The sequence below is a fragment of the Capricornis sumatraensis genome, chromosome 2, assembly GCF_032405125.1.
Source record: "Capricornis sumatraensis isolate serow.1 chromosome 2, serow.2, whole genome shotgun sequence".
Taxonomy (NCBI): domain Eukaryota; kingdom Metazoa; phylum Chordata; class Mammalia; order Artiodactyla; family Bovidae; genus Capricornis; species Capricornis sumatraensis.
The window spans coordinates 22,688,075-22,702,518 of NC_091070.1; the positions used below are offsets into that span (position 1 = coordinate 22,688,075).

The 14,444-nt window shown below is 44.4% G+C and overlaps 1 protein-coding gene across 1 annotated transcript in view; it reads right to left on the reverse strand.

The window, feature by feature from the left end:
* The window catches only part of RAD51B (RAD51 paralog B), a 606,121-nt gene that overhangs the window by 5,603 nt on the left and 586,074 nt on the right, over nucleotides 1-14,444 (reverse strand). The window contains exon 9 of the mRNA XM_068965287.1: nucleotides 4,030-4,108. Coding sequence (XP_068821388.1) covers nucleotides 4,030-4,108 — 79 coding nt within the window. The remainder of the gene's footprint in view (nucleotides 1-4,029; nucleotides 4,109-14,444) is intronic.

The following is a 14,444-nucleotide window of genomic DNA, read 5'->3' on the forward strand; positions in this document are numbered from 1 at the left end:
TGACCAGAACAGATGTGGATCAAGCTGGATTTCAGAGTCCACACTCCCTGCCCATCCGCAGCCATGCGGTTCTGTGGACCCACTCCATGCAAGCCAATTCCCAAAGCCAAGTCTCGCTTTTCCCTCTCCTCTCCACTAGGTCCTGGCAACCCTGGGCCTCACTCTGAGCTAGTCAAACCTCTAAGCTTTCCCATTCACTGGGCACTGGGACTTCACGGTGAACTCTGCGAACAAAAGGGAAAATGGATTAATGGGATCTTCCTTGACCCCCTTCCACCTTTCCCAGTTGAGTAGCACAAAACAGCTGAACTCTTCCTCTGTTGGGACCTGGCCCCTCTCAGAGTCTGAACCATCAAGAAGCTGGGGGCTGTGAGATCCCTCTCCTTGGGGGCCCAAATGTTTTCAGGGTCCAGGGGCCCAAGTATTTCCAGAGTCTTGAGCTCAACCAGGAGAGGCCAGGATCCTGGACCAGTGGGAGACAAAGAGGATGTGAACAACGCAGTATTACCATGGTAACAGCCTGAGCCCAGCAGCCTCCTGAAGATGCTGGGGTGGCGCGGGGGGTGGGGGGGTGGGGGTGGTTTCTTTCTTTCTTCCTTTTTTCCTTGCGAAAGGAGAATAGTTCCGCTTTCTATTTTACTACAACAATAGCATGGACCGGCTCCTTCAAGTGTTTCAAAAAGCAGCCTGAGAAATCTCTAACCAAGCCCCTCAGTCTCCCCAGCCTGCCGTTTTATTGTCCCTCCCATCCCTGTGAACAAAAGGGCGGGAAGGCTGAAAGGCCCCCAGTGGCAGGCTTGTTCTCAGCATCCTAATCCTTGAGAACCGGGGTGGGGCGTGGCCTGCAGAGCCGGTAAATCCAATGTGGGCCTCACCTTTTATTCTCTCCCTCCCTCTGCTTCTGCACTCTGGAGCTCTTCAGGTATTATAAAACCTCCTGGTTAGCAGGCTGGTAGGAATCTCGGGGCTTGCTAAGGGGATAAAAGGCACCCAGCGATCATTCCCAGATTCACTGATAGCTCTGTCCCTCACTCCCACCCCCACCCCCGCCAAAAGCCAGGCTAGCCTATTTGGATTGTTTTTTTCCTGCCACCCCAGGTTGGCTCCATTACAAAGACGGAAAGTGGAGCCACAGCAGCTGGCTCTTCTTTAGTTGGTAACCCAGGAACTGCCCTCACTCTTCCAGCCCTTCCCCTCTCTGTCTCTATGCCCCTCAGACAAGGATTGTACATGTCCCCACCTCCCCACAGCTGTGGGTGCCAACCTGCATGCCACTTCAGGACTATCATGCCAGAGCAACCTCTCACAAGAAAAGCTTCTTGGCTTTGACTTCTGAGACCTTTCCAAGGTTATCACCGAGGGATCAAAGGTTTCTTTGCTTTAAACCTGGGAAATGGTACAGGTGTTTTTTAGCTCAGTCATCTGTTAAAACTGGGGGCGGGGGGGGGTACGAGGCGGAAATAAGCTTTTACCTTCCAGGTTGTGGAGATCTCAAGGGCACAACTCCACTGAGCTCAAGCGAATGATAAGTGCATCATCTCCTCAGAGAACCAGATAAAGGAGAAGTGGGAAGGCCTTTAGAGATCCCCCAGGCTGATGACCACAATCCAATGAAGAAAAACATTTTGCACTGCAACCTCTGTACATAAACTCATAATGCATGTACATGCACACACAATCACACAAGAAATATTTCACAAAGCAGTACAACATATGTGATATAATCTGTTATTTTCTATTCTCTCTTTTTTTTTTTCCCCAATGCTGGTTGTGATTCCTTATTTCATCACCCACCAATGAGTCACAAAACAGTTTGCAAAGCACTGAGTCAAGGTCAACATTGTCTTTTTCAAGCTGACAAAACTAGGATTCCAGAGATTTTCTCAAGAACATACCAGAGCCGGAAAGGAAATCCAAGGTGGGTCTAATACAGGAGGGGCCCCCATTTTTCTGAGGATCAGAGCTCCTCTTTGTTTACTTAAAGCCTTGGGAGCACATAGCTAGAGGGGAGGGAATGCCCAGAGGTTTACATGAAATGGCACTGCTGATAGGGGCAGAAGGTTCCTGCTGCCTCCAGAAAACCTCAGAGAGGAAGGTGTGGCTTCAAAAGCAAACAGGTAAAGCTCTGAGGTCTCCCAGACATTTTTATTTACTGGTTGGGATTCTTGCATCATCAGACACTTTCCTGAATGTTTCTATTTCCTGGACACCCGGTTCCAGGCCAGCCTCCTTTAGTAATGCACTTTCTCTCGTTTTCCAACTATTTCTAATAGTCTTTCTTTGCAGCTTTCTAACCTCTACCAATTTACTGTGGTTTCAGTTTCTACTTTCCCTAAACAACTTCCTCTTTCCCGTCAAAATCATGATCTTAGCAATGAGAGTCAGAGAGGCAACTCTGTGAATCTCGCTTCCAGACTATTATCCCAAAGTTATCCAATTAAGACCAGGCTTTCAACTGTTGTTTACCAAAATGCCCAGCGATCAAGATATAGGCACCATATCAACGCTCTCCTACAAACTATCTGGGCAGAATGGGCTCTTTTCCTCCTGAAATTATCTTGTAATCCTGCATAGAACTTCTTGAAATCTTCGTCTAAATTTGCTATTTGCTGGAGTTCTAATCTTTTAAGCAAGGCTCTAAAAATGAAAAGCTGAAGGGCACACTGTGCACAGGGTAAACACAAGTCCAGCTCTCTGATTGCTTATTACTTATACACCCTTAGAGAGTCCGTAACAAAGGGGCCTGCTGTTTGCTTTGCTTAATCTGGTCTTAAAATCTCTGCTTCTTTGTCAGAAAACAATATTTGCAATTGTAAAAAAAAATATTTACCAAGGAACTTGGATAGCATAAGTCAAAGGCTAAGAGCCAAAGGTCAGGAGTTCTTACTCCAAATTTCCCTGGACCTGAGTCCCTGCTGTGGAGCTCAGCTACACCAAACAAACACGCTGCTTTCTGGATCCATTAAGAAGTGGATGCTTTAGAAGGCAGGGAAAGGGAGGGCAGAGCCTGTTCCTCAGTCAGAAGCACTGTCCAGCCGGCTGCCTAGAAGTCCTGCTAGAGCTTTATAATGCAAGGTGTCTCCATGGGAATACTGTAAGGGCTCACCCTATTTCACAAACTTGGGGAAAGCACTCTGCTTATAAAATCCTAAAGGGCAGATATTCCTCCCACAGACAGCAAAGACAATATGCTCCTCGGAGGTTCTGAGCAGACGTGTGCCAAGCATCTCTGGGTGACGTCTCCAGCCCAACAGTAGGGGGACAGATGTGTACTCTGAGCACTTCTGTGGGGACCCTTCTTAATCTACAAAGCAGTCTGGGGCATCTGACCCTCCGGGCTAAGTTCAATGGGGTTTGAATTTACCCCCTCCTCTTCATTGTTTTCTGCAGACCTGCCATCAAACGACACCTTTCCTTACCACCCTGATCCTCCATCAAGGAATGATGCCTCTCAATCCGCTTTCTCCCCTGTTTGTTGAATTAGTTCAGTTTGTGGCCTTGAGGGGCTCTTCCGCGAGTCAGCACTCAGGCCCATGTCACAAAGTGCAGGTCTGCAAGGCCTGGTCCCTGGTCGGGACTTGAGTACAAGGGGAGGAAATAGAGTAACCAGAAGTAGGCCGAGGAAGTGGTGCTCATGGAGCCATGACAAAGTGCCCCACAGGCTGCCAGCCCAGCTGGTTCTTCCCAGCTAAGTGAGAAGGCTCTGAGGCAGGGCTGGGTCTTTTCTCCCATGGGATCTGCAAAGAGGACTGGAGGAGTTGCAGTTCCTAGCCTGCTCGACTTGTCCCTCATTCTTGGGTTGTCCCACTCTGTTAGGGAACTCTGTAATTCTCCCTGACCTCTGTCAAATTCTTGCCACAATTGCCAATCTCTTTTATCTTATCGGGATCAACATCACTGGCTAGTTCTTCTTGGCCTTTGATTCTGTCCCGAAGGAGCTTCCATTAGGAGCAAAGCAGTAATTATCACCCACAATGGGCAGTGCTGAGCATAATTAGATGAAAGAAATGGCTTGTCCGAAGATCTTACCTTGAAGAACCAAGCCTTCCTTCTCGATGGTGTAGACAAAGGCGGTGAAGGGTGCCAGAGGGGACTTGGCAATGAGAATCTGCACAGAAAGCATATTTGCTCAGGATTAGTCAAAGGAAATAGAGATGAGCCTCTTATTCACTCCTCTTCCCACTCTGAAGCAGAGTGGTAACATGTGACCACAAACTGTGGTTTATTTACTTTGAAATTATTTTAGAACCAAATGAGTGTTATTCCTTCAAACAGCTGACCACCTTGGTAGGCTGTACATCAATTCTAACTATTCTGTCAATGAAGGCCATATTCTTAAGCCAGTTTTAGATATAAGTTTGATTATTATCTCACATGCTTAAATAGCTACATTTCTGCCCAAAGATAATTTAGCCTGAGCCTCTAACTATTTTCATAAGTTTAGCTATTTTATTAAAAAATTCAAATCTACCGCTAAAAGATAAAGATTTAACATCACTGCAAATATTCAAAATAACCTGCTAAAGGCAGAGCCATGGCAGGTTGCCTGGTTGGCCCCAACCCTTCACTAAGTCTGTAGTCACATCCTTAGCCACATGACTACCTTCCCTCCTACTGGAGGTATAGAGTATTTCCCAGGGACCTTGACCATAGGTTTGGCCACATGACTTGTATTGACTAATAGGTTGTGCCAGTTCTCAGCCTAGGCCTCAAGAAGCCTCACAAAACTTCACTTGTTCTTTTTATCCTTCTGCTACTGCCAGAGAAAAATATGTTCAAGCTAATCTGCTATCTCAGAAGGAGGAAGAGAGACACCTGACGTAGAGCTGGTCAGTTAGGTCCAATCTAAATAGCTGACCCCCAGGAGATCTACATACACATTGGTTACATGATTATGACTATATGCACACCTCTGTGATTTTGAAGTTGTCACAAAGCATTACTGCAGCGACAGCTGGCTGACATGCCAACCAACACAAAATATCAAAAATATTTTGCGTAATGGCACTCTACTATGAAGATAGCTACTTTAAAAGGGATGGTCATTTGATAGGTAAAAAATTACTATTATTTAACCCTTTAACACATTGCATATGATTCCACAGAACCTCTAAGAACTGGTGGATTATGTTTTATTATTGTATTTCTCCTGAAGGAAGATGACGATCTAGTCCCTGTTTTACAAACTAACGTCATCAAAAAACAGTGAAAGTTTGGCACAGAGCCACTTAGGTAAGCAGGGAGAGAGGGGAGAAGGAAGAAATAATTTCAAATAACCAAAGGCTTACATGTACTATCTCAGTCTACAACAATTCAACAAACATTCACTGTCAACTATGAGAAAGGGTGGAACAGAATGGTAGAAAGATCACAGGAGTTTGAATCAAGGTTCCTCCACTAATCAACTTGATGCCTATGGCAAATCAGGTGACGCCTATGGAGTCTCCCCCTAGTAGCCACCTCCTTTCTTCCTTAGAGTTAACAACTCCCCAGGTTTCAACATTTTTATGTCTTGTTTGCAGCTAGGTGTGGTGAGGTGGCTAAGCTTTGACTAACAGAAGATGACAAAAATGACAGGTAGGACTTCTGGATTATAAGAAAATTATGGGCTCTTCATTTTCTCTTTCCCTCTTCCCAAGGGCCAGACCCAGCTTCAACCACATCCTGGGGGATGATGAAGCAACATGTGGGAAGGAAGCTGGCTGATCTCATAAATCAGCAAAGCCTCCCACCTGGTCACCTGTCCAGCTCAGTACAGAGCCACTTGTGTGAACCACTGTATTTCGGATGCCTATGGTATAGCCTGAAATGTACCCAATACTTTGGCTCTGGACAACCTCACCTTTTTGAGCCTCAGTTTCCTTATAGGTAAAATGGAGATAACAACACCCACCTAAATGAGATAATGTTGAAGATTAAGTATAAAAAATGCCTGTGTTGGGCTTTCCTGGTGGAATCTGCCTGCCAGTGCAGGGGACATTCCTGGTCCAGGAATATCCCACATGCTAAGCGCATGCGCCACAACTGCTGAGCCTGTACTTGAGAGTCCAGGAGCCACAGCTCCTGAAGCCCTTGCCCTCTAGAGCCTGTGCCGCACAACAAGAGAACCACCACAGCGAGAAGCCTGTGGACTGCAGTGACGTGTGGCCCCTGCTTGCTGCGACTAGAGAAAAGCCTGTGCGGCAGTGAAAACTCAGCATAGCCAAAAGTAAATAAATACAACGAAAAGAAATTAACTTTAAAAATACCTGTGTCAAACTAAAACCCGTAGTTGGAATATTTCCAACCAACTCACTACATGTGATTCCCAAGTTCCCCTTAACTTTCACTTACCAAAAAGCAATATACTTGCCTTTTACCTGAAGGATTCAATTCAAGTTGAATTCAACTGCTCTAAAGTTATCTAGATAAACTAGCTCTCATTCTCAGAACAAATGAGTAGATGCTATAGGTGGATACTTACATCTTTATGTCAAAACTTCTCACCTGATAATTAAAGTGGATCATTTCTGACAGAGATAATGTAGGGATGGTTCAATGTGAATTTATGGGTGCTCCTTGGTAGGGGAATGGCACAGCAGAAGAGAGGACAGTGCTTCTCAAGCTTTAATGTTGGGCCTGTTGACATGTAGATTTTGATTCACTAGGTTTTGAGTGGAGCTTGAGGATCTGCCTTTCTAGCAAGCTCCTAGGAGATTCTGATGCTACGGTCCATAGACCACATTTTGAACAGCTGGGTTCAGGAAATTAGCCTGACTGAAGAGTCTAAGGTGGAGAAGCAAGAGACGGGAGTCCTGGAGTCAGTTAGGGAGCTACTGTAATAATTCAGGGATGAGGAGACACCTAAACCACAGATGTGTCAGGAAGAATGGGGAAAAGCAGAAATGGAGAAGAGAAATAAAAAGCCTTTAGATCAAAAATCAATATAAATAAACATATACCAAACCTCAGATCTCCATTGCCTGCATGAAAAATTGGACATGAAAAGCCAGAAGGGTATAAATAAACAGTATTCAATAAACTATCATACTATATTTTTGAAATTTTATTTTATAGACCACAGAATCATGCAAAGAGTTGACTCACTGGAAAAGACTCTGATGCTGGGAAGGATTGGGGGCAGGAGGAGAAGGGGACAAGGAGATGGCTGGATGGCATCACTGACTCGATGGATGTGAGTCTGAGTGAACTCCGGGAGTTGGTGATGGACAGGGAGGCCTGGCGTGCTGTGATTCATGGGGTCGCAAAGAGTCGGACACGACTGAGCGACTGAACTGAACTGAATCTTAGAATCAGAAAAAGGATATGATATTCCAATGCAACACAATAAATGCCATCTGAACCTAAGCCTTTCAGCTTAGTGGTGCTACCCACTATCATCTGATGACTTCCTCTTCTAGGAAGCATGTGCCCATTCTGTGAACAAGCCCAGAGCTCAAGCCAGAAGGACCTCACATGGAAGGTTCTCAAACTTGGAAGTACCTCCTTTCCAGGAAATCAAGGGTTGGACAGGGTTTAAAATTAGCTATCAAAAGGATGATTGTATGCAGTTAGAAAGAGGAAGTGATCAGTTACGTCAGATGAATCCCACTTCCTTTTTTGGGAAAGAACTTCCAGATAGATAGCTCAGAGGGCTTCCACCAGCATGAACTATCAGATTTTCAGCAAAAAAAAAACAGTAACAAATTCTTAGTAGCCTTCTGGATAAAGCGAAGACAAGGTGGACTAGATGCTAATACCATGAAATGGATCTGAAAGTATCCAAAAGTTTAGTAACAATCTGGTATGGGGTAACAACCTCTAGTAGAAGGTAGTGGATTCTATCCTCAGTCCTATCATATTCAACGTAATTACTGACCTGGATGCACACAATGATGTATTCAACCACATCCATACAACAGGGAATAGAACTGATAAAAATTGCTACCCTAGGCGAGCTTACATTCTAAAGGAGGCAAAAGATAATAAATAAAGTGAATATGCAGTGAAATATATCGCATATTAAATGATTATATATGCTATGGAGAAAAAAACAGAGAAAGAGTATAGGAAGTATATTGGATGAAAAGAGGGAGTTAAGAGAAGATCTCACCTGAAAAGTGACATTTGGACTCACGGATCATGAAACTAAACCCACTGATGAGATGCTGAATACGGCAACAGGAGACACCAAATTTAGAGGAACAGTTAATATATTAGACAACCATTATATGAAAACAAACCTCAATTTGGTTAGAATGTTGGGACAAACCCTATGAATCTTTAGGACACAGTTTTATTGAAATACATGTAAAGCCTTGTCCTTAAGAACAGGGGACTAATTTGTTCTGGTTACAGAATGGGGAAGATGAGATTTAACATTCAGAAAACAAATTACGTGTTAGTTCACTACAGTTCAGTACCAGTCAGCTGGGAGATGTGGTTTGCAAAAATCTAGTGTGATCTCCAACCCACTCCAGTACTCTTGCCTGGAAAATCCCATGGACGGAGGAGCCTGGTAGGCTGCAGTGCACGGGGTCGCTAAGAGTCGGATACAACTGAGCAGCTTCACTTTCACTTTTCACTTTCATGCATTGGAGAAGGAAATGGCAACCCACTCCAGTGTTCTTGCCTGGAGAATCCCAGGGACGGGGGAGCCAGGTGGGCTACCGTCTATGGGGTCACATAGAGTCGGACACAACTGAAGCGACTTAGCAGCAGCAGCAGCAGCAGTGTGATCTCAGGTTGTATTAATGGAGACAGAGTATCTAGAACAAGGTCCTACTCTGCTCATTCAGCAAACCATGGTGGACGAAATGTGTTTGGATTGGAGCCCAAGTTTCTACAGGGAAACTGATAAGAGAGCAACTGGAGGAAAACTCCATCAAGGTGGTTAGAGCCCCAAACCTACCTATGACCATAAACACTTCAAAGCAGACATGCTGGTAAGAGGCCTGGGGTAAAGGTAAGTGCATATTGCTTTTAACATGAGTTTTCTGACCTGAAGATTCTCTAGTCTTACGTGGCAGAGTGAAGAAGTGTAAATTAGCTTTTTAGCTTAACAGATTTCAGGGAAAAAAAAGTAATGTTTGCCACATTGTCTTTGTGAATACATATTGACTTTTCCCTATTTTAGACTTCAATGAGCACCCCATGCCCTTGTGCCTTTCAAACAATAAATAACCCTCTTATAAAGCAAACAACCCTCCCTGGCCAATAACTGAGGCTGCTATTTCAGAAGTTCAGTCGACTTATATAGCTGGGGTGTTCTAATCATTGTCTGACTTGTGCTGGTTTCGAGTGCCCTCCTGGATTCCTTAATACAAAAGCCCTGCAGCTTAATAGAACCCAGGAATTTTGTGAAAAGTTTTTATCCCACTCAACCTTGTGTGTAATATGTGAAGTTGGTTTTAGAACCTTCTGAGGGTTTATGGAAATATATAGCTGGATAAGAATGAGTACAGACATGTGCCGCTCTGAAAACTCTGGAACTCCACAAGACAGGTGTAAGCCATAATCCTATCTACTGTGAGAATTTGCACTTTTTAAAAGACTGCCATCTGAAACTCACACATATAAAGAACATACTAGTGGTGACCTGTGGTGGGGGTGGGGGAAGTTCATGGGGTGGATGGAAAAGAGGTATAAACTACTAAGTGTAAGCTGGGCTTGAGGATATATTGTACAACATGGAGAATATGGCCAATATTTTGTTGTAACTGCAAATGGAAATAATCTGGTCAATATTTTGTTGTAACTGTAAATGGAAAATATCTTTAACAATTGTACAAAAATCCAAAAAAAAAAAAATTTAAGAAGAGAAAGAAAGCAGACACAACCATAGAGTAGACAATTAATTAAACTTTCACCATTCAGTTCAGTTCAGTTCAGTCACTCAGTCGTGTCCGATTCTTTGTGACCCCATGGACCACAGCACGCCAGGCCTCCCTGTCCATCACCAATTCCCGGAGTTTACCCAAACTCATGTCCATTGAGTTGGTGACGTCATCTAACCATCTCATCCTCTGTCGTTCTCTTCTCCTCTTGCCCTCAATCTTTCCCAGCATCAGGGTCTTTTCAAATGACTCAGCTCTTTGCATCAGGTGGCCGAAGTATTGGAGTTTCAGCTTCAACATCAGTCCTTCCAATGAACACTCAGGACTGATCTCCTTTAGGATGGACTGGTTGGATCTCCTTGCAGTTCCAGGGACTCTCAAGAGTCTTCTCCAACACCACACTACAAAAGCATCAATTCTTCGGTGCTCAGCTTTCTTTATAGTCCAACTCTCACATCTATACATGACTACTGAAAAAATTACAGCCTTGACTAGATGAACCTTTGTTGGCAAAGTAATGTCTCTGCTTTTTAATATGCTGTCGAAAATCCCATGGATGGAGGAGCCTGGTAGGCTGCAATGCATGGGGTCGCTAAGAGTCGGGCATGACTGAGCGACTTCACTTTCGCTTTTCACTTTCATGCATTGGAGAAGGAAATGGCAACCCACTCCAGTGTTCTTGCCTGGAGAATCCCAGTGACGGGGGAGCCTAGTAGGCTGCCGTCTGTGGGGTCACACAGAGTCGGACACGACTGAAGCGACTCAGCAGCAGCAGCAGCAGCAGTTTGGTCATAACTTTCGTCTTTTAATTTCATGGCTGCAGTCACCATCTGCAGTGATTTTGGAGCCCCCAAAATAAAATCAGCCACTGTTTCCCCATCTATTTGCCATGAAGTGACAGGACCAGATTCCATGATCTTAGTTTTCTAAATGTTGAGCTTTAAGCCACTTTTTCGCTCTCCTCTTTCACTTTCAGCAAGAGGCTCTTTAGTTCTTCTTTTCTTTCTGCCATAAGAGTGGTGTCATCTGCATATCTGAGGTTATTGATATCTCTCCCGGCAATCTTGATTCCAGCTTGTGCTTCTTCCAGCCCAGCATTTCTCATGATGCACCCTGCATATAAGTTAAATAAGCAGGTGACAATATACAGCCTTGATGTACTCCTTTCCCAATTTGGAACCAGTCTGTTGTTCCATGTCCAGTTCTAACTGTTGCTTCCTGACCTGCATACAGGTTTCTCAAGAGGCAGGTCAGGTGGTCTTGTATTCCCATCTCTTTCAGAATTTTCCACAGTTGATTGTGATCCACACAGTCAAAGGCTTTGGCATAGTCAATAAAGCAGAAATAGATGTTTTTCTGGAACTCTCTTGCTTTTTCGATGATCCAGCAGATGTTGGCAATTTGATCTCTGGTTCCTCTCCCTTTTCTAAATCCTGCTTGAACATCTGGAAGTTCATGGCTCACATATTGTAGAAGCCTGGCTTGGAGAATTTTGAGTATTACTTTACTTGCGTGTAGATGAGTGCGACTGTGTGGTAGTTTGAGCATTCTTTGGCATTGCCTTTCTTTGGGATTGGAATGAATACTGACCTTTTCCAGTCCTGTGGCCACTGCTGAGTTTCCCGAATTTGCTGGCATATTGAGTGCAACACTTTCACAGCATCATCTTTTAGGATTTGAAATAGCTCAACTAGAATATCATCACTTTCACCATTATGATGACAAAAAAAAAAAAAAGACTGTTATACATTTCTACCTCAATTTATTTCCTAGAAACATGTTCTGAATTCTCAGTGCGACTGCAAAGATGAAGGGCATTGCCTTTGATCCCATACCCTTCCATTTCATAGAGCCCAGTTCAGTGCTTTGCATATGTGGTCTCTGAAAATGACAGAAGGACATTTTCTTCACTGTTCTTCACATTATCCCCATGCTATATGTGTGAAGGTTTCTCTCAGTGTACAAGTGAAACCTCAGAAGCCTGAGTACTCTAAATAAAACATGGCGGGGAGAAGTTGGCTCCTGGAGCTCACTGGCCTACCTGTACAGACTCTCTTCTCCTCCTTTCATATCCCTCCACTCAGGTGCCTATTTTGCTCTAAGCAAATAAGTTATCAGCTGATTCTCTTTTGCTCTTAAGCAGAGCTGGTTTAAACCTTCTAGTGCTAAGGAAACTTTACATTTTGCATTTTAATGTAAGACTGTCAGAAGAGAGTAATAGACCTAAAAATGGTGGAAAGTCTTATGGTTTGGGGTGGGTTGGAGGACCTTCCAAGGGTCCCATAGTAATGATGATGGAAACAACAACGAATAGATGTTATCCCTCACAATAGCCCTCTGAGGCAGATAGCTTATAAGTGCTGAAGACAAGATTCTGGCCCAAGCCAACTAGTTGTATAGTCTGTACTTTCAACCAGCATGATGGTAACCTCTAATCTGTCATGCATAGATACATCTACATCCAAGGGATAAGACATCAAGGAGGCAGAATACATAACAACAAATAAAGGCATTTGCTTTCCAGCATGGATACTACATAGTTCAAGACAAAGAAGGGCATCCATGCAGGTGGTTCACAAGCTTCCACACTGTTAATCTTCCTTTTGTCCTTCCTGTCTCAATGCCCAAATCCTACATACTCTTGGAATGCTATAAAAATGCAACCTCTTCTAGAGAGCTCATGCCAGTTTCTCTAGCCTGAGGTAATGTCTCTCAAATCTATCACACTGCATCTATAACCTCTCTAATAGAACCCACTGTTTTCTCCACCATTTTATAGTTAATACCCCTTGAATTTATTAACATGTGTTTGAAGGTGAAGGACATCCTCATCATTGCTGCTTCTCCTAGTCCTAGCAACCTCCAGTATGATGTTGTATGCATAACAGAACTCAGTTATAAAATATAAAAAAATGGTGACTCTCTGAAGCTCTGACTCATACCTATTTTGAGGCTTATCTGGCAACCCATCCCCAAAGTTGGGGGACTTAGGATATATCACATAGAAAAGTGCAGGCTGCCCCGTCAATCACTGCCAAGACTTGGCTTGGGCAGGACCACAGTCAAGTCTTTGGTTTCAGCTTGCTATAGCATCACATGTTTTTCCTGGCCTGATCCCACTTCCAAGAGGCTCAGAAAGTGGAAAAGGAGCCACAGAACAGAAAGTGCTGGACATAGGAACCTCAGGCATCCTCCAGGATGGTGCCACCTTCTAGAGATAGTACTTGTGTCCCTTTGAAGTACAGGTGTGACCCTCCTCGGGAGCAACCCGGCCTACCCTTCTCCTCCATGGGGGGCCAGGAAGGTCAGTGTGGATAAGACAGCACAAAGGCATCAGGAACCTTAGGTACAGGCTCTCTTGGAGGCTGCTTTTATAGAATTCTGGTCCTGGCAGGGTATATGAGTTTCTGCAAAAGAGCCCTGACTTTAGGAAAAAGTGAGTTTTGCCTTTGTGGCCCAGGGAAGCAGACATGAATAGGCAGCCATGTGCTGAGGGTTAGCTGGCACCAATTCTTCCACTTTCTCTTCTCCGACTCCTGTGCCAGGCAGGCTTCCTTTAACGCTGCTAATGAATCCTTCCTCTCTTTTATTTCCTTCCCTTTCCCACCCATTACCCCAAGTCTCATATTGGTCAGGGGCAAAGGGCAGAGTAAAATGAGCTGGCAGAAGGCAAGTGTAAGCACAGTTTCTTCCTGCAGGGGCAGGTGGTAGGCCTGGCTTTCCTTCTCTTTCTTTCCATCCACAAAACGCAGGGACCAAAGCCACTGTAATGTGTTCAGCTAAGAAAGCTGGGGTGAGAAATGGTTGAGTTGAATAGCTCAGAAATAGGACTTTGCATCCATCCACAGATTTCTAGCTTGCTATTTTTTTTAACCCTATCTCAGTCTCCTCCATGATCAGCAGGATTGTGTGGTGGTTGATGAACTCACCGGCGGTGTCCTCGTTAAACACTTCTAATATTTACATCGGTACACAAGGGACCTGCTGAGAAGGAAGGGAGCAAACCCACTGATTCTAAAATGTCCTTCAACAGGGACCCCATTATCTCATTTCGCCTGGATGTCTGGGCTAATAAAACCTTTTGCAAGCTAACCAAACCTTTCCTCTAGCTGTGCCAAATGTCTGCGACAGAAATCCTTCATGCCAGAGATTTTCCTCCTTGTCCAAGACTTAGAAAAAGGTTGTTTTCTCAGCTGCTTTGAAGCCCAGGAAGAGAGCCAGGGAGGCAAACAAGCCAGCCAGTCTTGCATCAGATAATTCAACAGGCTTTTGATAACCCCAAGTCTTCTGTCCTTTCCCCAGGTTGAGCTGAACTCTCCAAGCCAAGGGACAGAAGGGCCGGAAATGCTCCAGACAGGAAGATCTTGTGGCTGGAAGGAGGCCACAGGAACAGGGTGGCTTGAAGCATACTCAGTGATCCTCAAAGGAATTCCCTAGTCATTGTGTTAAGAGAGCTGGAGGGAAAGGCGGCAGAGATCCAGGTCCCAGTACATATCTGGATTGTATATTGATTAGAATCTGCTTCATCACTTGGAAAACCACTCTTCATGGAACATTGAAGCCTCAGTACCAACAGCTTTGCAAGATTATGAGGGGAGCGTAGAGAAAGAAGTGAATGGTGTCCAAACT